Source organism: Eubalaena glacialis, chromosome 1 (genome assembly GCF_028564815.1).
Source record: "Eubalaena glacialis isolate mEubGla1 chromosome 1, mEubGla1.1.hap2.+ XY, whole genome shotgun sequence".
Classification (NCBI taxonomy): domain Eukaryota; kingdom Metazoa; phylum Chordata; class Mammalia; order Artiodactyla; family Balaenidae; genus Eubalaena; species Eubalaena glacialis.
In genome coordinates, this window is record NC_083716.1 from 61,194,554 (window position 1) to 61,220,957 (window position 26,404).

The following is a 26,404-nucleotide window of genomic DNA, read 5'->3' on the forward strand; positions in this document are numbered from 1 at the left end:
ATCATTTAAAGCATTATTTATATAAATGCACTTTATTGTTTTAAACAGAAGAGGCAGAAAATATTTGCATATAACAAATCCTAGCTTATAAATGTAGTTTTTTAGTGGTGATGTCTAATCAGCATTCAGGGATTTTTTTTTTTTTTTTTTTTTAATTTGCTTCACTGTGTCTTGAGCACTGATATTAGAGAAAAGCACATTGGCATAAAGTGTAAACCAGTGTCTCAAAACACTGGAGGAACTTGGAGAGCAAACATGATTTTTCTTATTTCCTCTAAGTAGTCTTTAGTAAAACAAAAGGTGATCTTTGGCATCGATTCATACTTTAAAGGCATTAATATTGCATTTATATCAGGTAAGCAACTATACAAGGATGCTGAGGGCCTTGAAAATAATCATCAGTTAAAAGGAAACAGAGGAAGCCTGAGTGTACAGTACCAACTTAAGACAAGTTTTACACATTTGATGTTAGGGTCTAACACACACTGGAGGTGGGGAGGACATTCAGGCAAGGGTTCTTACTCCTTTACTCATCCAGTTCTGGCTTTGGGAAGAAATATAGTTTCATGTGCTGGGGAATGCTTAGACAGCAGTGATAAGTACAAGAAAGGAAAAATTGCCTTCTCTCACTTTGCTAATAGGAAACTTACTATGGTGATGATAATTAAATATTATACCCATTACTCTCTTAACAACTGTACTTAGGAGGGAGGGTAGGATGCAAGGGGCTTGGCTGTTGTTGGCTGAGGGAGGTAGGAATCACTGAGGACTATTTCCCATCGATTCATCCCCAGCAGTGCCAGAATTCCAGTCTGCAAGTACCACCTCCCTTAGGTAGGAAGTGTCCTTCAGACAGGACTGCCTTTCCATTAGACACTCCTGGGGACAAGCACCAATTCTCAGGACTGAATTTCAAAAGGATAAAAACGATCTTTCAAAATTATAGAACAAACATATATCTTTAAAACCTTGCTTAGGAAGGGTGTGGGAAGAATACAAAAGCCAGGACAGGAGACATGATTTGGTTAAAAATTAAATGCAGCATTTCAGCTCAGAAAGAACAATAAGAGCTAAGAATGAATGATAAGGCCTCAGCATAGATCTCTGCAGGCAGTGACAAAGCGTGGAGTGCCTGGGAGTGGCCCTGCTGGGAGGATGGGCAGGGCCACGCCCCGGCCACTCTGCCTCTCCAGTGGCAGAGAGCACCAGGACACACAGTGTGTTTTTGGGATGGCTACCTTGGCAGGCCGAGGCAGGATATGGGACGGAAAGTTTCCCTAGCACAGACATTGCTCTGGAGCGAGGTAAAGACAGAATCACATGATTTGGTGATTTCCTCCTGACAAAGTGAAATTTGGTTTTGTACTGTGGGAAACTAGAAGGATTAAATTGGGGAAGGGCAGGAAGTGAATCCAGGCCCCACATGCTGGGGCTCCCCAGAGGCCACCTTCCCCTGCAACAGCGAAGCTCACTCCTGAAAAGGACCAAGGTAGCACAGCCAGGGAAGGCAGGCAGGGTCAGCAGCAACATGGAAAGCCCAAAAAAATTTTGGAGGCACAGTGATTTCCTTAACTGACTTGCCTGGGCCCTGGGTCTTGGGAGCCTGGCGGAAAGAATGGGGGACAGGGGCAGAAAGGGAACTGTCCTTTAGGGAACAAGGGCAGAACAGGATGTCTGGCTAGTGTTCACTCTTGGATTCTGAGCTTATGTGAAGTCCATGGGCTAGAAACCCCATCTGCCTATTGGGACAGAGTGTGCACAAGTAAAGCCGTGTTCAAGAATACAGGCTTTATACGGAGACACATTTCAAAGTGTCCATGACAAGAGTATAAATGTTTTCTAATGTGAAGAGGCCCCATTCCTTTCTGTTATGTCAGGCCAAGATGTGGCTTTCAACCCCCCAATAATCTTGGGTGGCTCCTGGGACTCCGATCATTTTCATTCTGTTCAGCAGGGGCTTCTGTGTTAGCCAGGTTCAACCAGGTGTCTACTGGTACCATGGAGTCTTTCTAACCCAGCGCAGTGTAAATCCAGCATCTGTTCGAATTTTGATTGAAGCTGCTTCTGCTTCTCGAACAGTCTCCTTCACAGACTGCATGAGGTTCTGGGCATTGTGAACCAGCATCTCTGTGGCCTGTAAGGAAAGAGGAGCTCTCCATTACTAACAGTCCCTGATGGAGCCCTGCCTCTGAAACAGGCTTAAGCCAGGAATGGAACTCAGTTTACCCTACCTGTACCTGGCATTCCTTCTATTTGTCACATCACTGGTGGTCTATAGCTGGATCACCAAAAAGAACCCAAAACTGGACCATCACTGATTGTATACTGTACCCTCAGATGGCTTCTAGTGTATACTCCTTTCCTGGTGTTCAAACAAGCCCCTACCTCGGGCTCTTGCAGTCCCCTCTACCTAGAATGCTCTTCCCCCAGGTATCCCATGGCTCACCTCTCACCTCCTTCAGATCTTTGCCCAGTTGTCACCTTGCTGAGGCTTTTCCTGCTCACCTTATTTTAAATCACAAACTACCTTCCCAACTCCCAGCATGCCTCATCCTCCAATTCTTTCTTCACTTTTCTCTACAGAACTTACCATCACTAATTGATGTACTATATGTTTTAACTAGGTTATTTATCTATGTTTTATTTAATTTTATCTAAAATTTAAGTTCCATGAGGGCAGCAATTTTTGTCAATTTTGTTCTCTGCTGTACCCTAGTGTTACGTCAGTGCCTGTCACATGAGGTATTCCATAAACATTTAATTAACACATGAAAAATAACCAAGTGAACCAACCACCTTATAAATCCATGAAAATCTAAATAAGTAAATCTTGTAAACATACAAAATACAGGACTGAGATCACACTAGTAACTAACTTATCAATCCATTAACTCAGTAATTTTTTTTTTTAATTCTTAAATATTTTTGAGCTACAGACCCTTTGAGGGTTTAATGAAGGCTGTGGATTCTCCCCAGAAAAAATTGCTCACGTGCACAAAATTTGTACGTGCAATTTCAGAGGGTTCATGGGCTCTGAGAGGCATAACTATGGACTAGAATTCCCAATCAGTTAATCTTTTTGCTTGGTCAACAAAGAGGCTGAGGCCCAGCGTGATTCGGGGACTTGCCAGCCCAACTCACACAACAGTCAGGATGAGCCTCAAAACTTCTGACTTGCAATCCTGTGTTTCTTCCATTCTACCACACTGTCAGTTTCTTCCTTTTTTTTAACTGGAATATTTAATGGAACATAGTAGATACTCCCAAGATACATTTTTGTTGGCTAATTGATTAACTGATAAGGTCGGAAACTCTGAGTCTTACCCTTTCTTCCCTGTTTTTTCTATTTCCTTTTCTTGGGGCAGGAGAGATCACATGACAGGAAATAGCCTAGTGCCCAAACCCTGCCTAGAATACGTGGAAGTTAAAGGTTAAAATCCAGTTCCCATGGTTTGGGAGAAGAGAGGGCTGTGGTGAGAGCTGTTGAATTAAAACATGGTAGTTAAGAGACTACCATGTCAGCACTACTGACACCAAGAGAAGTAGCCTCCTCGTTCCTCTAAAGTGCTCCTAACCTCTGTCTCCTGGCCTGGACAAGGAGAGGGATTGTGTCTATTTCGTTAACTCCCCTACGTAGTATGTAATACAGTGCCACATACATATCCCATTGCATGATGAGCCTTGTCTGAGCAGTTCAACAAAAGATGTGCTACCTTCCATAAGAAGAAATTGTAAGTCTGGCTCATAGCAGAGCCTACTAGAGAGGAAATAAGGAGAGGGAGAGGTGCTCAAATGAATGAGGGCTTTCTGAGAAGACCTGAGCCACGTTTCCAGGAGGCAGGGAAGAGAAAAAACTGTGACTGCCGAGATGCATACAAGAAACACTTAAGCAAACACTCCCACCATCTTTATTTCATTCTCTGTCAAAGAAACCAAAAGAGAAGCACCTCGTTTGAGATGTCATTTCAGCCTCAGCACAGGCCTAACCACCTCATGCCCCTGAAAAGCCTACACTATTCATCCTCCCTGAGGTACTTATCACCCAGACAACAAGGAAACAGAAATTCTCCAGCCAGAAGGATAGAGTGAGCAGGACTGAACAGGCATTGGAGGCCTCGACAGAGCCAAACCTATTCCAGGGAGGAAAAGAACCAAGTAGAGTCCTAACTGCTGCTGATTCACTTAACCTCCCTAACCTCCCAAGGCCTCAATTTCTCATCTGTAAAATGACAAGAGTTGCACAAGAGCTTTTTACTTCCCTTTCCAAATTTCTGATGCATCTCTCCAACATAGATGCCCTTCTGAGAGAATTGAAGACTCCATCCTACATACTGAATACCCATTTCACAGGTAACATTTCCTCAAGACTGAATTAAATTGCTATCAAGTGGCATAGAAGCTGCTGGCGAGAAGTCAGAAGCACATACCTGCTCAGACTCCTCGTCGCTTATGTTGGTCCGGCCCAGCATGGTGGCCTTCACCGTGGACAGGATTTTGAGCTGGGTGCTTATGGTTGGGATTCGCTCGCATACCTAAAACGAAAATTTAATTTAGTATGTTTGTTTTTCTTGTCCACAAGCTCCCTGAGGACGAGACTTAATTCACCTCTGTATTCTCAGTGGCTGGCAAGCAGAAAGCATTCAGTAAATCAGCAGCAGGATTCCAATTGTTTTCCCCCTAGGATCAGTATAGTCCTTCTGTCCAGACATGGAAGCGTTAAAATTCTTTCATTTGATTCAGAAATAAACTTGCCTGTACCTGTCTTTCCCAAATACACATGTGTATTTCCCCTTTCTGCTATTTCTTCCCATTCTGAAGTACCTCCTCCTCCTTGCTCACCCAGTTTTCTCTCTCCTGCTTTTCACCCTACCCCCTGCCCCCCCCCGACCACACACACACACACACACACACACACACTTTTCCTAAGTACCTGTAAGAGGTTGGTTCTAATCCGCTTATCTGTGCACTGCTTGGCAACCTCCTTGGCCAACCGAGTCACCTCATCTGAGGCCTTGGCTATGTCCTTGGCACACTGAATCAGTGCCCGCTTGGTACCGCTGCCCCCTCTGACCAGCCGAGACATCTCAGCCATCAGCAGAGCCATGCGCTTGGCTGCTGCAATGATGTCATTGCCCTAGAGAGAAGCAAGATACAGTGTGAGCTCAGCCCATACTCTGGCCAAGTTAGGGAAGGAAGTAGAAGCACAGAGAAGAGAGGAGGGAGCCTGCTGCTCTAGCAGTCCTCTGGAAGGGTGAGAAGAAGATATACAGACTATTCTTGAGTGATATGGATAGCACAGGAGAAATAAAGAGAAGAGTGAGCCAGGGTACTCACCCCAGCACTCAGTGAGAGAGTGAGAGAGAGAGAGAGAGAGGTCACCGGACCAAAAAAGACTTGGATATTAATCTGAAAGGGCAACATGTGAGCCCCAGGCATAGCACTAAACAAGCATTTCAGCATTTCCAGGTTAATCATGTCAATAAATTGGGGATGGGCCCAAGAAGTTGGTTAAACAGGCATTTTCCTTTCTGTGGGGGGAAAGCAGTACAGCTGGCCTGAAGGGAAAAATACAGATGAGCCTTTCCAGATGCTGAAATCATTCTCTTTATCCTTACCCTTGTTACAAACAGCAGCCAATGATTGTCGCTGCTGAACTAGAATTTAAACCAAGTAACTATTAGCCTTGGTGAAAAAAAATTTTTTTCTGACCTAGTCTGCTCCTGCCCTCCCTCAACTGCCTCTTGTCTGTACTCTCAGCCTAAAGGAACATGTTATTTTAATTTTTCACGTTTAAAAAGGCCAAGAATCAGTTCTTCAGTCCTCTCAGCTAAGTGGCTTCAGTTAAAGAAACTTTCACAGTTAAGAGGATGCCAGAGGAGGCGCTGGGAAAATAAAAATCGTGAGTCAAGCCGTAAATGCAACCCTCACTCCAACTAACAGCAGTTTATCTTACACTGGGCATTTTGGTTCATTAAAACCCTCATGGGTCATAATAAGGAAATGTACAAGTAATTTATGCCTTCAAAAGGCGGATATTTTGGCTGATAACAACCAAAAATAACAAATGCAATGTTCAAAACTACCTAAAAGGCCAGGCCCTATGCATTTTTCCCCTCATGCTTTTCAATTTCTAGACAATGCAGTGAGACATACACAAACCATGCCACTGCAGGGTGCTCTGTGAGAAACCTCCACAGGTACCATGAGTGGCTGATCATTTACGCTGGAGGGTGTGTAACATCTCGGGCAGTAATTGAGGCCAGAGAGAACACAGGCATGGGAAGAACTCATGAGAATAGGGGTATGTTAGACAAGGCTGGCTGGGCCCACCTCTTCCAGTGCAGACCTGGGATCATTCCAGGATTTCGTGACCTTGGTTAGAGGACCACTTGGTTAGTGTAGTGCCAGGGTTAGTTATTTATTACCCATCACTCTTCAAACCCTTTCTTCTTGCAACATGCCACCTTCAAAGGGAAAAAAGTGATTGCCCCCATCCCCCACTCCCTAAGGCCAAAGCTCCATTGGTTCCTGTCCTGCAGACTTGAGCGCTATCTGTTCCCCACTCACACCCCCTCTCCCACTGAAACCCCTGAACAAGCCAGTCAGTGAAGCCCCCTTCCCCGTGGGCTCCCATGAAGGCCAGCATCTGCCCCACAGCCAAGTGCAGGACAGCAAGCAGCCCTCCCCAGAAACCCTCCTCACGCTGATCAACTCTGCCTGAGCCATCAGTGAGAGGTCAGCGGGGAGGAGGGATGGGTGGGGGACAGGCAAAGTCCAGTGATCAGGCCAGATGACCTCTTAATGGTCTACAATGATTCCTGACCTGAAAGTCACTGAGAGAGGCGTCCACGGCTTCCCAAGGGGTTTAAGGTTCCAATATTGGCCACAAGGTCAGTAAGAAAAGGAATCCTTTCAAAAAGTGACCCCATCTCTCTAACCCCCAAACATAAATGCAATCCAGTTAATCTGCCATTAGCAGACCTATCAAACTTGTGAAGCCAGTCCTAACAACAAGGTGCAGAGAGACAGATGCCCGCCCGGCTCAGACTCACAGGACCCGCACAGATCATGAGTGATGCAATGTGTCAAGGCTGCACATGGCCAGATGCATATGGAGCAGCCCCAGCTGGGGGCGCTAATCAGTACCTTACTAGACCACTTGGTAGCTTCCCGATGCAATGACTGAGCCGCTGCCAGAATGGGCTGGTTGACCGGCTGACTGGATGGCACTAGCAGCAGCTCAGGTTCGTAATCGTCTTCCATGTCAGGGGGGACAGGGGACCCAACAGCAGCAGCCGCATCTGCCTCAGCTACAGCACTTACACCCACCTCAGCGGCTGGGTTACCCGGCTTGGTCGATGGCAGGAAGGGTGAGAAACAGGGACAGTGTTAGTAAGAGCAGTATAGGGCTTGGGCAACTGAGCTTCAGCTGGTTTAGTAACCAAAGCTTGCCTAGGATGGGAAAGAAAATGGAGACTCTCCAGGAGTCAGATGAACCGAGCTCCACAGAAGGGGGAATTCTCAGCCTCCGGCACCGGCCTGTTCACAGTAAAGGAAAGAGGCTTACGCCAGTAGCAAACGGTTTCCAGAGAAATATTTATACAAAGAAAGAAAGTGGCATTCCTTTTGTATACACTTACTACCAAAGAGTAATTCTCAGGTCAGAACATTTTTGAGAAGCCAAACGACCAAACAATAGTAGCTTATTAACTTTAAAAGGAATCCAGAGGGAAAAAGTAAATGGAACCACACAAGTTGCTTTGAACAGAACAATGTGAACAACTGCTGGCTCATATGAACACTGTTCCACAGCTTCCAGGAAACAGAAAGTGTCTTGGGTCAGCTCTGCAGCTGCCAGACACAGATTACTTCCTTCAGGGGTTAAAACTTCCAGAATTGAAAATGATAAATTTGAGGCAACAGATATCAAACCAGGAAAGAGGCAAGAAAAACACAATGGTGAGTGAAGAGGACTTATCAAATACCCCACAATCACCCAGCTAGAAGGAGCCTCAAGAAGACATCTCATCCAGCAACCACCTTAGGGAAAACCCACACTTCAGAGCAGCTCTCCCTATCTAAGGTCTACAGAGACAACACTTCACAATTTCACATTGCATCCGTAACTAGCCGACGAAGAAAGCTGTTCTTCGGGTACACCCTGAATCTCTCCAGTTGCACTTACCCCAAACTCAATTTATTGATATTTCACAGATAACACGTGGACTTGTCAACTGACCAAAGCTGAGTTCAGAGGAGCTCAAAACTGGTGCCCATGAGAAAACAGGACCCATGATGGGGGAGAGAATTAATTTAATACCAGGCATGGGCATTCTGAAAGGCCAGGAAGGAAGCAGAGAGATCAGATGCTGAAAATAGGCTAAGGGGGAAAGAGAATGAAAGGAATTGCCCCAATGAAGCCAAACCACTTATATGCACAGGTTCTTTATATCAAACATCTCTAACGAAGAGGAAGTAAGAGTTTGTGTGGAATTTTATTTGAGGTTGCTACGACTCCTGAAAGTCTTAATCCGCACAGGAAGCCTGCCTCCAAAAGCTGACTATTAAGTTGGAGGATTCAGGGCCAACAAGGGGTTTGGGTACCTTCTAAATCCTTTCACCTAAACTGTCTCAACCAGGACTCAACTCACCCCCATTCCTTAGAGGAGAGGCCAGCCCACTTCTGCTGGGGTTCAGAGTCCCAAAGTACAAGGCAGACCGACAGATACACAAACACATACCACCACCCGTCCTCCCTAAACACACATGGTTCAAGTAGCTCCTGACTTCACACAGCTCAAAGTCAGCAATCCCCAGATGCTCCAAACCTCCAGAGACAGTCAGACCTAAGGATTTTTGGCGACAAATGGCAGAGTGGGATAAACATGTAGGCCAGTGCTGTCTGCCCCTTAAGTTTTGTTTGTCTTTAAATTCATGTATATTTTGTGTTCCACTGCACAATGTATCTGCGTTGGTTTTTTTTTTAAGTTCAAAAGTACATTTATTTAAAATGTGGGCAAGATATCAATATAAAAGAAAAGAGTGTAAGAAATAAAAATAAAAGTACAAAACATTTCAAATCTTTAACATCCATAATTTAGAGTATATCTGGGTTTATAAAGAAATTTAAATTTTCCTTAGGGAATTCCCTGGCGGTCCAGTGGTTAGGACTCGGCACTTTCAATGCCGGGTGCCCAGGTGCAATCCCTGGTCAGGGAACTAAAATCCCACAAGCTGCGTGGCACAGCCAAACAAACAAATAAATAAATAAAAATTTTCTTTAAAATCTTTAAGTAAAACCAACCTTCACTTTCACCCCCACCCCACTCCCCATGTGCACTGGGACTCTGCTAATGGTCCCAGGGGTGTGCGTGCCCCAGCTGGAGAGAGATGATTATACGTGATTCCACGGGTCAGGTCCAACACCAGCAAGGTCACCATTCCTTCTTGGGACGTGGGCTCACAGCTAACAGTTCAGAAAAATACAGAGTTAAAAAACCAAGGTCAAATTCCCAGCCTGAAAAAACCCAAGATCAGCTGCATGTGCAGGAGGTCCCTGGGGAACTACATTCACTACAAGAGCTTGAGGTGGCTGAAGGTGTGAAATGAACACAGGCCAATAGATGTTGGGAATAAAGATGTAGGTTCATGGTAGAAACAGTTTAGAACTGACTTAGAACCACCTTCCACTGCAGGGTTAACAATAATATTTAGCTCTTGTCTAGAAAAGCTACCACTCACTTTTCATCACTCACGAGGCATGACTGCTGCAGCATCCAAATTTTCACCAACCATGTTAATATTTACACTTCCAGATTGTTTAGTAGGAGTTAGCCTGGAGCTGTCTTGAGTTGAAGGGTAAGATGATTCTGAGAAAGGGACAAAGCACATGGCTTCTAAGACACCAATCTACCTGCTTCTATGAGAAAAGAGAAGGAAAATGCAAATATTTCATGTAGCTATAGCAGAGCCTACAGAAGACTGTGCCATGTTTGTAGTGTGGATAATTAGCACGAGAACATCTAAAAACATTCAGTGACCCCAAGAAAGAAGAGCAATTTCTAAAAGAGCAAATGTCCAGCATCAGGGCAGCTGACACTCTAGAGGACAGAAGGAAAAGAACTTTCATCTCTAACTACAGGTATCCTAGCTCTCACCTTAGCTGCTAGAAGGAGAAACCATCAAGTACCAGAAACATCTCACTAAACCACAAGAAAGAAGAGGATTGTGCTATTGGCAATAACAGGAACCAAAGCAGAGAGAGGATGATTTTCCAAATAGACTTCCTGGGCTGTGTGCATGGTTCTTCATCCTTTCTCAACAAGAAGAGCTTCGTTACTTACCTTGCTGGACCATTTGCGAGCTTCATCATGGAGCTGCCTGGCAGCCATCATCATTGGCTGGTTAATCACCTCCCCAGCTTTCTGCTCAGGGAACTCTTCATCCTTCTCCTCTGGTGGTGGGGGCCTGGGAGGAGGGACCTCACCCTCAGGCAGAGGTGGTTTGGGAGGAGCAAGCTCATCTGTCAGCTAAGAAAGAATTACCAGGTTGTAAGTAAGGCTCTAGGAACTACTCCCCACCAGAATTCTTTCCTTTCCTTTAAAAAGCATCCCCAAAAAAGCCACCCACATTCACTCCATTTCAGACCATCCACACTGATCATAAGGACCACCTGTTTCAATCTCAACAGAAGCATATTTTCTTCCTTTTTTCTCCACAAAAAGTTAGCACCTACTGTTTTGCACATATCCCAGGGAGGCATGCACAGCACTACCGGGCCAAGGATCCTCAAAGGAGATCTAAGTTCTGGTCCTGACTCTGTTGACGGGCAGCTGCATAAGCATACAACTTCTCCCCTGGGCCTTGCGTTCCTCATTTATCAATGAGGAATATCTAGACCAAATGACCTCTAAGTTCTTGATTCCAAATGTCAGGATTCTATTGATCACATAAGAATCCATTCCCCAGAACAGCCCTCCCTTACCACCCACCAACAGCCCAGCTGAAAAGAATCAAGTCAAATCAAAAAAGAAGCATTGGGGCTTCCCTGGTGGCGCAGTGGTTGAGAATCTGCCTGCTAATGCAGGGAACACGGGTTCGAGCCCTGGTCTGGGAAGATCCCACATGCCGCGGAGCAACTGGGCCCGTGAGCCACAATTACTGAGCCTGCGCGTCTGGAGCCTGTGCTCCGCAACAAGAGAGGCCACAATAGTGAGAGGCCCGCGCACCACGATGAAGAGTGGCCCCACTTGCCACAACTAGAGAAAGCCCTCGCACAGAATCGAAGACCCAACGCAGCCAAAAATAAATAAATAAATAAATTTTAAAAAAAAAAAGAAGCATTGAAGGCTAGGGAAGCACTGTTCATTAGCTATGGGCACAGTGACCCAATTTTGTCCTCAACAAACTTAGAAACTTAAATATGGAAAAGTAAATTTGGGACATTAAATATGGGAAAGTATATCAGGGACAGTAAATCAAATTATTGCCTTGATAAGCTATTCCCAAGGACAAGCTATTTCCAATACTGTCAGAGAAAATGTCTAAAAATAATGACTATTTCTGATTCTAGGATTTGTATCTGCAAGCTCTTGCTCAGCTTTCCTCCCCCTAAACCATCTACCTATGGAAGAAAAAACTCATGGTACTTTGTGGGGCATCAAAAGATTTTAAATTATAGTTAGGGAAAAATTAACTTTTCTTTTTTAAAAAAGGATTTTATTACTTTTGCTACTAAAAAAAGTCAAATGAAGGAAAGAAGAATGTACACAAGAGTCTAACCACCTCAGTTTTGTCATCGTCAACTGGGAACACATAAATTCTCACCACAAACTGTGCAGATTATTTTCCCACTCCTCACTAACTTGCCCCACTAACTCATCACTCATCACACCCACACTTACCACAGCCAGCTCCTCTGCTCCAGTCACTTCCCATCAGAGCAGGCCAACACCAAAGACCCCCACTTACCCAGCACACTCCATGCATAAGCACTCGGTTAATACCCCGCCAGATTCAAGAATGAAAGTCGAGTTGTGCCTCTGACTGAGCTTCAAGTAAAAGTTAAACAAAGCTACCTAGTGACCGAGGCTCCAGAACAGCCTACCTCTCTCTTGCTACAGTCCCGACACCCTGCTGCTCAATTCTCCCAAACTCTCTGAATTTACTTACTCGGAGCTGTTCAAGGTCTGGCGGAGGAGGCGGGAAGTCAGGCTCCTGAGGTTGGAAGGCTTCTCTGACCTTGGCCACTGCTCCCAGGATCCGGTATCCTGAGTCCAGGAAGCTCTTTTGCAGGCCTAAACACAGACGCCCTCACTTTCAGTTGGGTAGGTCAGTGCCCTGGAGCACTGTCTGTCCAGGAGAAGAACTGGTTTCCAGTAACAAAAGCTGGATATGAAGCTGCCAGTAAGCAGCACAGGCAGTGCCTGAAGGGGAAGGGAGGTAAGAGCCAGGCAGATGCCCTGAGGCCTGCAAAGAGTTAGAAGTGGCACAAACAAGCTGATCCCTGTAGGGCTCAGGGTGCCTTCTTGCCTGTACAGCTAACAAGTACTCAGCACATTCCTGGGCCATGAACACTTTGGGCTCAGGTGGTGCTCATCACCTCTCATGATAAAGCAGTCGAGAGATAAGCCTGCCCCACTCAGAACAGGGGAGATGTCAAGTTTCAGATGGGGCACACATTCCCTGGAGTACTTCTCACCTTTCTCCCTACTCCTTTGCTCCACTTGGCATTCAGCACATTAACCCCTACAATGAGCTGCTGCTACTGTGTCCAGTCACCCAGAATTAAGGAATCTACTCAAGCTATTAGAAACTCCAATTAGGAAACTGAGCACGTCCTCAGTGATGGTGGGTTGAGAAAACCAGAAAGATTTTACCTGGGCTAGGGACGAACAAGGCAGCCCCTCCTTCCCACTCTCTCACACTGAGTGGATTCCACTCATAGAAGAGGCTAGAAACACTAGAGGCTCACAGGAGGAAGGAATTCAGATGTTTCCGACCAAAAAGGAGTGGTTACATCTTTAGTAGTAATGAAAAAATGATCAAAATTCAGCTAAAGAAAACCCAAATTCTTTGGTGTAGGATCAAGATAATCACCTAGGAGACCCACAGGTTAACTTAGGCCTTCCAGATTTGACAGAAATAAAGAATGTTGTCCAGAGAAAAAGCATTTTAAGAAAAGCAGAAGGTATGCCAGTTACATAAGCTAAATGGTTGATAAATTGGTTATTATGCATCTTTTGAGAAATTTCCAAAATAATGACTAAACAGGACCAGGAGTTATTTAATCAGACATTAAGAAAGCACAGAGGGACTTCCCTGATGGCGCAGTGGTTAAGAATCCACCTGCCAATGCAGGGGACACGGGTTCAATCCCTGGGCCGGGAAGATCCCACATGCCACGGAGCAACTAAGCCCATGCGCCACAACTACTGAGCCTGCGCTCTAGAGCCCACAAGCCACAACGACTGAGCCCGCGAGCCACAACTAGTGAAGCCCACGTGCCTAGAGCCCATACTCCACAAGCGAAGCCACAGCAATGTGAAGCCCACATACCGTGATGAAGAGTAGCCCCCGCTCGCCGCAACTAGAGAAAGCCCACGCACAGCAACGAAGACCCAACGCAGCCAAGAACAAATTTAAAAAAAAATTTTAAAAAAAGCACAGAGAGGTCGGTCCAGAGAAACTAACTTGCAATAACCCTGCCAATATTGCAGAAAATATTCTGTCCAACATATTTTGAACAGAAAAAGATTAATATAGTATCCTCAAACTAAGTATCTGTAGTTTTTGCTCCCAGACTTTGCATGTCGTGGTTGTGGGGTACATCTTCTCTCCCCACCCTGTCAGCTTCCTGAATTAACCTCTGAGCTGAGGTGAACCACACCATGCATTGCTTACCAGGGTCAGAAATGTTTCCTGCCACAGCCTTTGCATCCACCACCATTGGGGAGATGGTTTTGCTCAATTCGTCAGAGGCGGCTTTCACGGCCTCTCGGAACTTGGGATCCTCAGAGTTCTCCACCTCCCTCTTAGCAACCAGCAGGATCCGGTTGGCCCGACGAGCAATGCTGGTTGCCCCAGCGACCAGCATCTGAGGCTGAATATTGGCCATGGCGACTTTACACTTGTCCAGGTCTTTTTTAATTGCTTCTTCGGAAGCATCCAACAGAGATTTGGTGTCAATGGCTTCGTCCACCAGCCCTGTCCGGAGAACAGAAAGGGAATTTAGTTTCTATTTTAGAAGAACAGAGACTCCAAAACCCTGTTGTCCACTCAAATTTCTCATGTGAAAGTACAACACCCATAATTCTCACCTTCAGCTCAAAACCCTTCTTACAATCAAAAGCTTCCAGGTGATCACCATTGTAAAAAAAAAAAAAAAAAGTGAGAATGTAGCCCAGGAGGCCATACAGACTCACAGCATTTATACCAACCGTGGTCGCCAGCCTTCTTGTATCTACCATAGACAACCAGAAACGCTTTGACATCAGGAGGAAACAAGGATTGCGTCTGAAACCTTCACCGCATCAGCACCACATTATCTGTTAACAGTATTTTCTCCCTTCCCGTCTCACTCCCCAGCCATCTGTTGCTTATTGGCAGCTTGTAGTGCCCAAGATGAGCCACACAGAGGATTCCAATAACCCTAACAGCCTGTTTCTTGTTTCTGTTACCTCTCTTCAGACACCTCAGGAGCTCCACTTTCATCTCTGGCTGCTATGGACCCCTGTCCCAGCAGGTTCTGCAGGGAAGCCGAAGAGCCTACATTCCTCATCTCTTCCTCTCCCATCCCTCCCTCCACAGAGAATGAAGAAGATTCAGAGGTGCCACCTCAATCGCACAGACACAGGTTTGTCAGTTGTTGGTGTCTCCTTTTTTTAAAAAAAAAACTACGTAGTTGATAAGTTGGAGGAAACTCTGAGACAAGTTGTATTAAATGGTAGCTATTGTGGTTCCTTGAAATGTGAACCTGCTGAAAATGACAGGGACACTTACTGTATCCACAAACACTGCCTCTCAGCCTCTGAAACCAAACTCTGGCTCAGACAGAGAAAAGACACTATTCAGAGAAGATAGGAGCTGTAACAATAAACATCACACCGGGAGGGCCACATTAAAATCAAAGAGACTCAAAGAGTCTCTCTTCGGACAAAGTTGCAAGGCTTGAATGAGAAGCCGCTGCTGCTCAGCGGCCTTAATCAGGGCCAAGTACACTGTCGAGCACATGACGGTCCCTTTATCCAATTACGGCTGAGTAACATAACTGGTCCTGTTTGAGTTTCTCAGAACTCATTTCTCATGGATCAGACAGCAAGAATCTTGAACACAACTCTACCTGTCATTTTTTCAACATTATCGATCCACTGGTTCTTCATGGTCTCAAAATGTTCATAAGCAGCTTGATTTCCGGGATTCCTAAGTAAGATGCGAGCCGCTGAGACGACCTGGCAATGACAAAACAACACCACTCAAATATAAACCTTCAGCAAAGCTTCCCCCTCTTGACCTACAGGTGGCACTATAAGGCCAAAAATCAGCAAGTCTCTTTTCAGACCAAGCCCTTTAGTTTTGGTCTCATAAACAGCTCCCCAGAATGGGCCCTCACAGAAGATTTTACAGTCACAGCCTGATTTTAAGAAGGTAATAAAGTGACAAAGTAAACGGGTGTTTGCTTGATACTTCTGAACATACACAAAATGGAGTGATACTTAAGCCCTTGATGTCCTCATCTTAAAAAGCACCATTAAGAAAGATACTAAAGATTACTTAAAACAGATTTACGAATATTTATTAAAAATAACTGTCAGACTTTCCTGGTGGCGCAGTGGTTAAGAATCTACCTGCCAATGCAGGGGACACGGGTTCGATCCCAGGTCTGGGAAGATCCCACGTGCCGCGGAGCAACTAAGCCCATGTGCCACAACTACAGAGCCTGCGCTCTAGAGCCCACGAGCCACAACTACTGAGCCCACGTGCCACAACTACTGAAGCCTGCACGCCTAGAGCCCGTGCTCCGCAACAAGAGAAGCCACTGCAATGAGAAGCCCGTGCACCACAACAAAGAGTAGCCCCCACTCGCCGCAACTAGAGAAATGCAGCAAATAAATAAATAAATAAATAAATAAATGTTCCTTTAAAAAAATAATAACTGTCCACAGTTAACAAAGTGCTTTCACATCCAATGTCTTACTGAATCCTCACAACAAGCCTGTGAAAGAGACAGGACAGTAATTTCTCCACTTCACAGCTGCAAAAACCAAGACGCAGAAAATTTAAGTGACTTGCTCAAGAGCTCCCAGCTAGTCAGTTGCAGCACTTGGGGAAGGAACTAACACTTACTGAGTATTTGATAAGTTACAGGCTGTACAAGCATCTTCTTAATCCTCAAAACAATCCACTAGGAAGGGATTATCTGCATTTTACACAAGGAAACTCAAAGTGACAGAGGATTCGAGTCCAGATCTGTCTCCAAAGTCCTTGCTCTTTCCATAGTTGGTGTCTTAAGCCTAGTGCTCTGTTTCTGTTTTTTTTAGAAATCTCGGTTTTATAGAGAAATCCTATGTTTTATGTTCTATGTTTTATGGAAATTTTTAAGGAAAGTTAGACATGTTCATATTTTATGGACTTTTTTTTAAAAAGCTATACAAGTATGATTTTTCAAGAGAATCTAACTTGTTAACATGCCACATGGGCAAAAGTTGAACAATTAAGAGACAAGCTTATTTCCCCTGTCTCTGCCTACAAGCTCCCCACCAAATCTAGTATCACAGATTTCTAAAGCCCAGACAGTTCCTAATGTATCACAGGCATTCAAGAAATATCTGCTGAATAAATGAGTGAAAAGATAATGAATTTTCTGTAATTTTATTGGAAGAAAAAAATGCACAAACATCACACTAAACGATGTTGAAGTGATCTTTTAAGAACATCTATCATGTACTAGAACTTTAATTCCTGTCCAAGTTGTTTTCTTTTGTTCCCACTCTTCCAATATTCTGTTTACAGTACATTAGCTACCTCTTGGTTATATAATTAAAGAGAAAAGAAAAATTATGGACACATCTAAAATTTTTTAAATACCATCAAAGAAATGTGGGGAAAGGCATAAGCTCTAAAATCAAAACAAACGAACCTCTCAAGATTATGGAATTTTTCCCTAATTATGCATGGGAGGGGGGTGCTTTACTAGTTTTTTCTACTTTCAAAACTAATCATGATCACTGTAAAAAATTCAAACAATATAAAAATGATTTCGACATTAAGGGTATGTGTGGGTTTTTTCATGATATTTTATAGTAAGCGTTCAAAAATGTATAGAAACTGTTCTGTAGTTAACCTTCTTTACTCAATATGGTGTGTACTGACATGATGAAGGGGGAGTGAAACCCACCTGGGGTGTGAGTTCTCGGGCTGTCTTCACTGAGGCCTGAATGCCTTCCACCGTTGATTTATTAGCAGTTCCAACAGCAGCCGCCTTCTCTGCCGTGGCCCCAAGCCTTCCTGAATGGTTTTCAAAGTTAGCTGCCCTCTCATCAAATACCTTGAGGAACAAACAAAGACATTAAGAAAATTTATTGCAATTAAATGGGTCAGGCAGCCTGAGAAAAAGTCTCTCTTTAAGCAGAGGCAGCCACTGCTTCAGCAAAGACTTCACAAGTTAATAAGACAACAGTCACATCGAGTCTCGGCCTTGCCGTATCTCCTCAGAGGTTTGGCCATAAGCATCACAAGCATGCAGGCAAGCGCACACACACCGTTGAATTTCAGTGCAATCAATGCTTACCAAGTGCAAACAGGACATACAGTGCTGTGCAGTCTGCAATAAGGAGTTCACAGAATCCAAAGACTTAAATAATCCCTGTTCACAAAAGGCTTATCCTCTAGTTTGAAGAGTATAGAAAAACCTACTCCAGGTTCCAGTGCAGGTGGCTGGATGCATTGAAGGCCAAGAATATCCAGAGTCCTAACCAGAGCTCCAGCCTCCTCCGGGCAGCTTCCCTCACATATCCCATTACCATTAATGTTGTAAAAGCTCTGCCCCTGACCTCTATGGGAAAAACGATAGCTGGTGCTCACACCCAGGCCTGACACAAGGGTAAGGATGGCTGACTTCCATCACCCCAAATGCAAAACCATCTACTGAATTGTTCATTCAGTTCACACATTTTTAAAAAGTTAACTTTTTCTTCGACATGGATATTATGCAAGGTCACATACCATGAAGGGGACAATTTAACTTAGACGACAAAAGTTCTTCTGTCATTTGTTTGGATCACATTATTAGAATTGATGCTTGAGGCAAGGTATATCCAACAGCCCTGGGTGAGCTTTATATCATACACAGAGCACATTAGGAACTGCCTGGCAGAATCTACCCTCTTCTTTGCCTCCTCCTGGAGGTCTACCAGCCCATACTTGGAGACAAGTTTTGGCTCCCAGCAGACAATCTCTGAAGGTCTCTTGGCCCAACAGCAGGCTCTTAGTCTCATTGCCAGGGTTCTATGTTTATGCACTCAAGTCTCTTCCCCATTCTGACCTCTTTTTTGGATTCAGCCAACTGGGTTCTTGCCATTTAATGCTCAGGATCTCTTCCTAAATCTCTAACCTCCTGGTCCTCTTCTCCTGGCCTCAATCCTTGTTTCTTTCCATGGCTGGTCTCCCACACTCTGAATCTATAACGCTTTGCCAACTTTGGTTGACCATCTCAACCCCAGTCTATGTCTGCTGCTCCCTCTGATTTAACCTACTGCTTAGCTTGCTTTCCTTGTCACTCAACAAAACTGTACTGAGCACCTACTATGTGCCAGGCCCTGGAACAGGTGCTGAAGATACAAAGATGAATAAGACATAATTTCTGCATCTCAAGGATCTCACGTCCTAGCAGGGTTAAAAAGGCCCATAAACAGATACCTACAATAGTTGTGTCCTATGTGCAATAATAAAACTAAGCATTGACACTTGGGAGGAAAAAGAAAGGCACTTAGACTATCCAGGAAGTAAAGGATACTAGAATAAAGGATAAACAGAAATTAGCCAAAAGAGATAAGGGGACAATCATTAGGTAGAGAGACAGAAAGAACAAAGACATGGAGAAAAGAAAGGACAGAGTACGCAGGAAACTATAAGCAATGAGGTATTGCTGGGGCATGAACTGAGAGGCGGGGTTTGTGGGAAACAGGGGTAGAGGGGTATTAGAAGCCAGATCACAGAGCTCTGGCTTTCTCCTATGTGAAAAGGAAGGGCCGATGAAAGGTTTAAGCAGGAAAATATCAGGGTCAGATCCATATTTTTATTTTATTCGTGCCCTAGTGATGGATTCAAAGACCAGTCTCAGCTGTGTAGTTACAAAGGCAGCAAGGAACAAGGATCAGAACTAGAGCTGTGGCAACATGAATAGAAATTAGAGAGAATTCAAGAAGTATTTGTGAGATCAAATTAGCTTGTCTTACATTATAGATGTGGGAAGATGAAGGGAAGAGTCAGTGGCGACTCACAAATTTCCAGTTGGAAGAAAACAGGAGGACAACACATGCTGAGGTACCCATGCAGCATCTAGGTAGAGATTACCAGCAGACAGTTTTGTCTGCTCATCTGACACTCAGATGTCTGGAATGAAAACACAGCACATCACCCCAGCCTAAGGGGACCATGAGCTGAACTGCCCAGTAGCCTAGGCTAGAGAAAGAAAAGGGGGGTCATTATCAAATAAGAATAACATAAACCTCTGCTCACCAGTTCTACATTGTCTTGGGTGCCTGACCCAACCCCTTCTCCTTCACTACCAATACTATAGAGGATGGAAAACCAAATACTTGCTTTCCTAGATTCCTTTGCAGTGAGGTAGCCATGTGACAGCATTCTAGCCAATGAGACATGCACAAAAGTCTCCTGGAGGGTTTCTGGGAGAGCGTTTACTTTCATTTATTCAGCACCAATGATGTGTCAGACATTATTCTAAGAAATGGGAATAAAGTAATGACAAAACAAAATCCCTGCCCACATGGAGCTTTCATGCTAACGTGAGGAAAATGAGGTAAATATGTAAGTGTTGATAAACACGAAGGAGAAACGTAGGATATGGAGATTAGGGAATTCCTTGGGATGGGTTTAGGGTGGGGTTGCTATCTTAGGTGGTGACCCCAAAGTGACATTTCAGTAGACAGCTGAAGAAAGTGAGTGAACAATACCTGCAGTTATCTGTGGGAGGACCAGAGAGAACAACAGCAAGGGCCCCAAGGTTAGAACATACAAACATAAACAAGGAATACTGGGAATACAACGCAAGAAGGTCAATGCAGAGACAGGAGCATGAGGGGGAAGAGAGGCACCACATGAGGTCAGAGAAGTAGATGGGGGACCAGATGCAGTGGTGTGACGAAGCTGCTGGTACCAACTCACACAAGCTCATAAGAGCCAAACGTGCCCATCTCTTCCCGACTCTGCTTACGGTGACTTCACATTGAAACAGCCATCATGGGAATATTTACATCATGGAAATTAACAAACATTACAAATCAGGGCCTTTTGTTTTTTGTTTCTGTTTTGTTTTGTTTTTTCCTGTGTCTACCAGTACATCACTGGCCTTACTGTTCATTGTAAGGACTCTGGCTTCACTCTGGGACAGGGAGGAGTAATCTGAAGGGTTTCAGTAAAAGAATGACATCAAATGATTTAAAAGAATTGCCCTGACTTCTGTCTGGAGAATAAAGTGTCCTAAGGGAAGACTAAAGGGAAGGTTATATCTAGAGGGACAGTTATTCTAGTTGTGACTGGAATGCCCCCATTGCTCATTTCTTACTGCCTTGAACATAATGCCTAGGGCTGCATCAGCATCTCACATCATGAGGAAAAGATCAAGAAAATCAAAGAGATGCCAGCTTTCATGGCATCAAGCTGCTGAACCAATGCCAAGGCTACCTAGCTCCATGTTTCTTGTTATGTGATGAAAATAAAACCCATTTGTTTTCATCTCTGATGGTCAGGTCTTCTACTGCTTGCAAGTGAAGACATGTCCTAAAGACATTCCTATGTGACATACTTGGTGACTGAAAGAAGAAGTAGCAAGGCCTTTCTTCCCTCTTCTACCTTTCCACCCTTCATCCACAATTTCCCAACCACTCCTGACATACACTGCAGTCATATTTTACCTTTACACACACACACATACACATACACATACACATACACATGCATATACATATACATATACACATACATATACACATACATATACATACACATATGGCTGGCCAACAGAAGAAATGGAAGACCTCAGATACCCACCTCTTCCCTATTGGGTGCATCAGGAGGGGCAGTGGCTGCCACTGCCAACAGCTTGATGGGAGTTGTAGTATCACTGAAAACATCTGACACCTCCTGAGTCATGGCCTCCTGCATCCGGGCTTTCAGATCCTTAAAAACATTGTTTAAAAATGAAAATTTCCAGAAATATCCAAAAAGCACATCCACCATTGTCCTTTCTTCACTGACACATTCATTCATTCAGTGTTTCATTCAACTTTATCAGCTATGAGTATCAACTGTGTACAAAGCACTGAGCTAGTATGAAACAGGTGTAAGAAGTGAATCCTGCCCACATGACCCACATTTCCCTAGACTGTTCCACCCAAACAAGAAATCTTACTTTCTTTCTTGATGGCCCCTAAGAATAATACTAAGAATCATGGGGTTGAGCCCAAAGAAGACCAGGAGATGAGACAGAGTTCCTCACCAATCCCAGTGCTGGAGGGGCCTGACATGATTACAGTAACTGTAAGGATTGTTTGGTGGGTGCAGTGCCAAATTTCTAAGCAATTTCTTATATTGAGAGGAAAGAAATCAATAATGGAATTTTTCTGGATATTTCAAATAAGTTTCTAGAAAAACTTGATAACCAATATATGAATCCATTTTTTATTTTAACATGGGTCAAAAGAAGAGGATCCTCAGAAGTCATGAAAAAACTCCTTTTCATAATTATCACACTTTGTCCAATCTAAGTTTTATTCTAGATTAATACTCGAAGAAGGATCAATCACCCCCATTGTTTCTCAAGGTGGGTGGCATGCACTGGCTGGTAGTATCTGAGATGATTTTAGGTGTTATACAGACAAATGTTTTTATTTTAATAATTGTGTGTTTCTTTTACAGAATATTAGAAAAAATATAACTAACTCCTCAAACTCTTGATTTCAGGATTTTTATAAACTTTTCTTTTAAATAAAGTTTAAAAAAGGAGTCCATTTTAAGAAAAATACTGACTAAATAAAAAAGTATAGGTGATACATGGTAGAGCAAATATGAAAGAGCTCTTGATTGAGTGAAGCTTGAGAAACACAATTTTAATTGCTATCACACACTAGTAAGCTTTTCCTTAATAAGCTCTGGATTTCCTTATATTCTTTTTTTTTTTTAATTTATTTAATTTTTGGCTGCGTTGGGTCTTCGTTGTTGTGCACAGGCTTTCTCTAGTTGTGGCGAGCAGGGGCTACTCTTCGTTGCGGTGCGCGGGCTTCTCATTGTGGTGGCTTCTCTTCTTGCAGAGCTCGGGCTCTAGGCGTGTGGGTTTCAGTAGTGGCACGCGGGCTCAGTAGTGGCGGCTCACAGGCTCTAGAGCACAGGCTCAGTAGTTGTGGCGCACGGGCTTAGTTGCTCCACAGCATGTGGGATCTTCCTGGACCAGGGCTCGAACCCGTGTCCCCTGCATTGGCAGGCGGATTCTTAACCACTGCGCCACCAGGGAAGTCCATGGATTTCCTTATATTCTTGGTCACACCTTTTTCACTTTCCCTAGACTCAAGAAATTATATTTTTTAAAAACTCTCCCTCCTAGTTTTTGAATAATAGTAAGCATAAGAAATGTAATGAGGGACTTCCCTGGTGGCTCAGTGGTTAAGAATCCGCCTGTCAATGCAGGGGACATGGGTTTGAGCCCTGGTCCAGGAAGATCCCACATGTTGCGGAGCAACTAAGCCCGTGCGCCACAACTACTGAGCCTGAGCTCTAGAGCCCGCGAGCCACAACTACTGAGCTCGCGTGCCACACCTACTGAAGCCCGTGCACCACAACTACTGAAGCCCGTACGCCTAGAGCCCAAGCTCTGCAACAAGAGAAGCTACCGTAATGAGAAGCCCGCGCACTGCAATAAAGAGCAGCCCCCGCTCGCCACAACTAGAGAAAGCCTGCGTGCAACAACGAAGACCCAACGCAGCCAAAAATTAAATAAATAAATTTATTTTTAAAAAAAAAAAAAGAAAGAAAGAAATGTAATGATATGTGCTCCCAAGTTCTACCTTTAAAGAGTCTTGGAGCTGAGATGCAAGGGCTCTCGCCTGAGGACTCTCCCCTTCCCCTCTGGCAGCCAGGTCAGCCAGCTGGGCCGTCAGCTGGTCCACTCGGTCACACTTTGCAAGAAGATCTTGGCGATAAGGCCCCATCATGACATTTGCCAGACGATGACCTTCGGCCACAAGCCCTCGGATGGCAGCCTGACCTGCACCAAGAGGAAAACACTGAAACTCACATAGACCAGGAGAAGCCAACCACCGTGCCATTCTGGTAAGGATTTCTTTTCTTAATAACACATTTAGTGGGGTTAGTGGGGTTTTTTCCCCTATCAAGACAAAAAACTGGGGGAATATAAAAAACGTAAAAAAATATAAACCACCCATATCCCATCACTTGGAGACTGATATATTTGACATTTCCTTCCAGTCTTTTTTAATGCATTGCATGCTCCTATACATACATACATTTCTCTTTTACAAAACCAGGATCATACTATACATTAATTTTTATTCCTTGCTTCTTTTTATTTAACGTGAGCATTTTTCTACATCATTAAATATTATTCAAAAACCATGATCTAAAATCTATGCAACATTTTATCATATGAACCATAATTGTTAATATTATTAAATATTTACGCTATTTACATATTCTCATATGTAACTCCTTAGAAACATCTCTAATTATTTTTAGAATAAATTCCTGTAAGTCAAATCGCTGAGTCAATGGGTATGAACTTTTTTAAAGCTCTTGACATATAATTCCAAATTGCCACTCAGAAAATTTGTACCAATTTATTCCTCCACCAGTAAATTATATGTCTGCCTGATTCCCCAACACTGGGAATCACCAATTAAAAATTTTATCTTTTTCCAATGAATACAGCAAATGAAATAAATAGATCTTTCAGCTTCAACAGGCTTGCTATCATAAAACGACCTAAATTCTTATAGATGCATTCCTAAAATCTCTCAAAAATCAAAATTTTAGGTTATCAATTCTACAGGTGATTGTGTGGTACAGGAGCCCTCACAACTGAAAACAACCTTGGTAGTTAAGTGTCTTTTACTTATTTTCAAAAATTATATTTAACTGTGAACTTACTAAGGACTGTAATAACAGAAATACAACAGAATGAAAGTATACATAGACTGGAAATAATTAGCTGAAAGTTTCAACTGCAACCTGAGGACTTTTCTATTTGCCTGCAGCAAAATCATTTATTTATTAATACTTCTTGATTAAATCACAGGAATTTTATTGGCTACATTTGGAGATGGAGTCACACTGTGGAATGACTTACTCACCAGTGGCTAAAGAATCCCTTCTGTACCTAATTACAGATGATACAGGATCTCTATCAACAACTTGCTTATCTTCACTGAAATAAGTTTAATGAGGATTAAGTGCAGTGATGATCTTACCAACTCCCCGGTCATCCACTGTGGGATTATCAATCCACCGCTGTGCCTGCTCAATCTTGCCCTCAAGGTGGACAGCTGCTTTGGCAGGTCTGCTGTTGGCCACAGCCTTGTTGGTTTTGGTCTGCAAGTTCTGTAGGGCCGTGGCCACCTGTTTGGCCAATGCTCGGGCCTCTGGGGAATCTCCTTTTCCCCTGCAGAGAAAAATATAGCCATCCTGTCACAAAGACACTCTTTACATTGAGATGACTTAATTGCTAATACAAATGCTAATGAGATGACAAACTGCTAATGATTATTATTAACTTGGTTTGAAAGGAGAGGGATTTATCTATTTGACCCTTAAATAAGCAATTAATAATATAAATTCTGATTGTTTTGCCTCATTAAGACAGTTAAATATGTTGTAGTTAAATATGAGTTTGGTCAGTCTGGCTCAACCAAGCTCAACCATTTGGTAAGCTGAGCTCGATCAGTCATCACTAGGTTAGCTGACCCCTGAGCCTGCCATCTCAAGTCTGACTCATTTTATATCTCCAGTCCACTAGGTCATAGAAAAGTAAACTTCAGGATAATCATATCTGGCTCACCGATAAAAAGGCAAATATTAGTCTACCTGACAGAATGACTAATTTAGATACTATCTTAAGAGTTCCTTTATGATTCTAAACTTTCATACTTTCTCCATTATAAAGCTGGACAAAGAAGGTAATTACTATGGTTCTGATCATAGCTACTCCTGCTGCCAGGAAGTTTTAGATAGACAGATAGATGGATAGAAAGATAGATAGATAGATAGATAGATAGATAGATAGATAGATAATAGGAATAAGTAATGATGGCATGTGACCAAACTTGGTCTGCTGTTATCACTATTATCATTAATTCTCTCTTCATCATTAAGAAACATTAATGAGTGCCTGCTATATATATGGACTTGTGTTAGGATCCTGAGAACATAGTTTCCTCCTCTGAGTATTTTTAAATCTAGTAAAAATGTAAAGACTATATTAATTAGCTAATGTTAATAAACAGAGACCAAAATTTGTAGACATATATTATTTTACAATTGTCCAATTATACATTTTCCCACCTACATAATTTTATATTTGGGGTATAAAATAGTGACCCCCCAAATGACTGAGCTTGATATAGAATCAAACTTGAGCTATTACTTAAGCTGCTCTCTATCACCACAACCTCCTGCCTAAAGTATGTCCACCCTGCTCCCACTCATTCTTATTTCAAGGTCTGAGGCAGAAGTTTGCTTTCTTAGCTAACGTTGGTCTCTTAGCCAATATAAGATTTGAAAGGACTCTAAAGTACCTCTTTGGGAAAAGGTTAGGCACTCTCCTGTGGAAGAATAAGAAGTGAAATACACAAGTTAAATGAAAAGTCAAATCTCACAAGATACTTGACTATGGTTATTCCTGGAGAAGTGACTGGAGGACTGAGGTGGGAGAGAAGCAACTCTTACTTTTGCCGTTGTACACTTTTTTAATGTTCTTTTAGCATATGATGCAGTTGTTTTTTTTTCTAAGACAGAAAAATATCTTTCAAAAGGAGAAAGTGACACTTCTTTTCTATACAATCAAAGTAGATGCTATGAAAGCCTTATCTGTCTCACCGATTAAAACAAAAAACTCCCCTTAAGAGAAGAACCTGCAGTGAGGATGTCATATTTAAGGATC

The 26,404-nt window shown here is 43.3% G+C and overlaps 1 protein-coding gene across 2 annotated transcripts in view; it reads right to left on the reverse strand.

Moving 5' to 3' along the window:
- Positions 1-47: 47 nt before the first annotated feature.
- Positions 48-26,404, reverse strand: part of VCL (vinculin) — a 95,658-nt gene continuing 69,301 nt past the window's right edge. Inside the window, exons 11-22 of one of the 2 annotated variants that reach the window (XM_061180314.1) lie at positions 24,717-24,907; positions 23,298-23,497; positions 21,289-21,417; positions 17,396-17,545; positions 15,341-15,449; positions 13,903-14,205; positions 12,172-12,296; positions 10,344-10,529; positions 7,147-7,350; positions 4,931-5,134; positions 4,428-4,532; positions 48-2,134 (exon numbers count right to left, since the gene is read on the reverse strand). In XM_061180314.1, coding sequence (XP_061036297.1) covers positions 1,988-2,134; positions 4,428-4,532; positions 4,931-5,134; positions 7,147-7,350; positions 10,344-10,529; positions 12,172-12,296; positions 13,903-14,205; positions 15,341-15,449; positions 17,396-17,545; positions 21,289-21,417; positions 23,298-23,497; positions 24,717-24,907 — 2,053 coding nt within the window. In that variant the 3' untranslated portion in view covers positions 48-1,987. The remainder of the gene's footprint in view (positions 2,135-4,427; positions 4,533-4,930; positions 5,135-7,146; positions 7,351-10,343; positions 10,530-12,171; positions 12,297-13,902; positions 14,206-15,340; positions 15,450-17,395; positions 17,546-21,288; positions 21,418-23,297; positions 23,498-24,716; positions 24,908-26,404) is intronic. The other variant, XM_061180304.1, reaches the window with a different exon arrangement.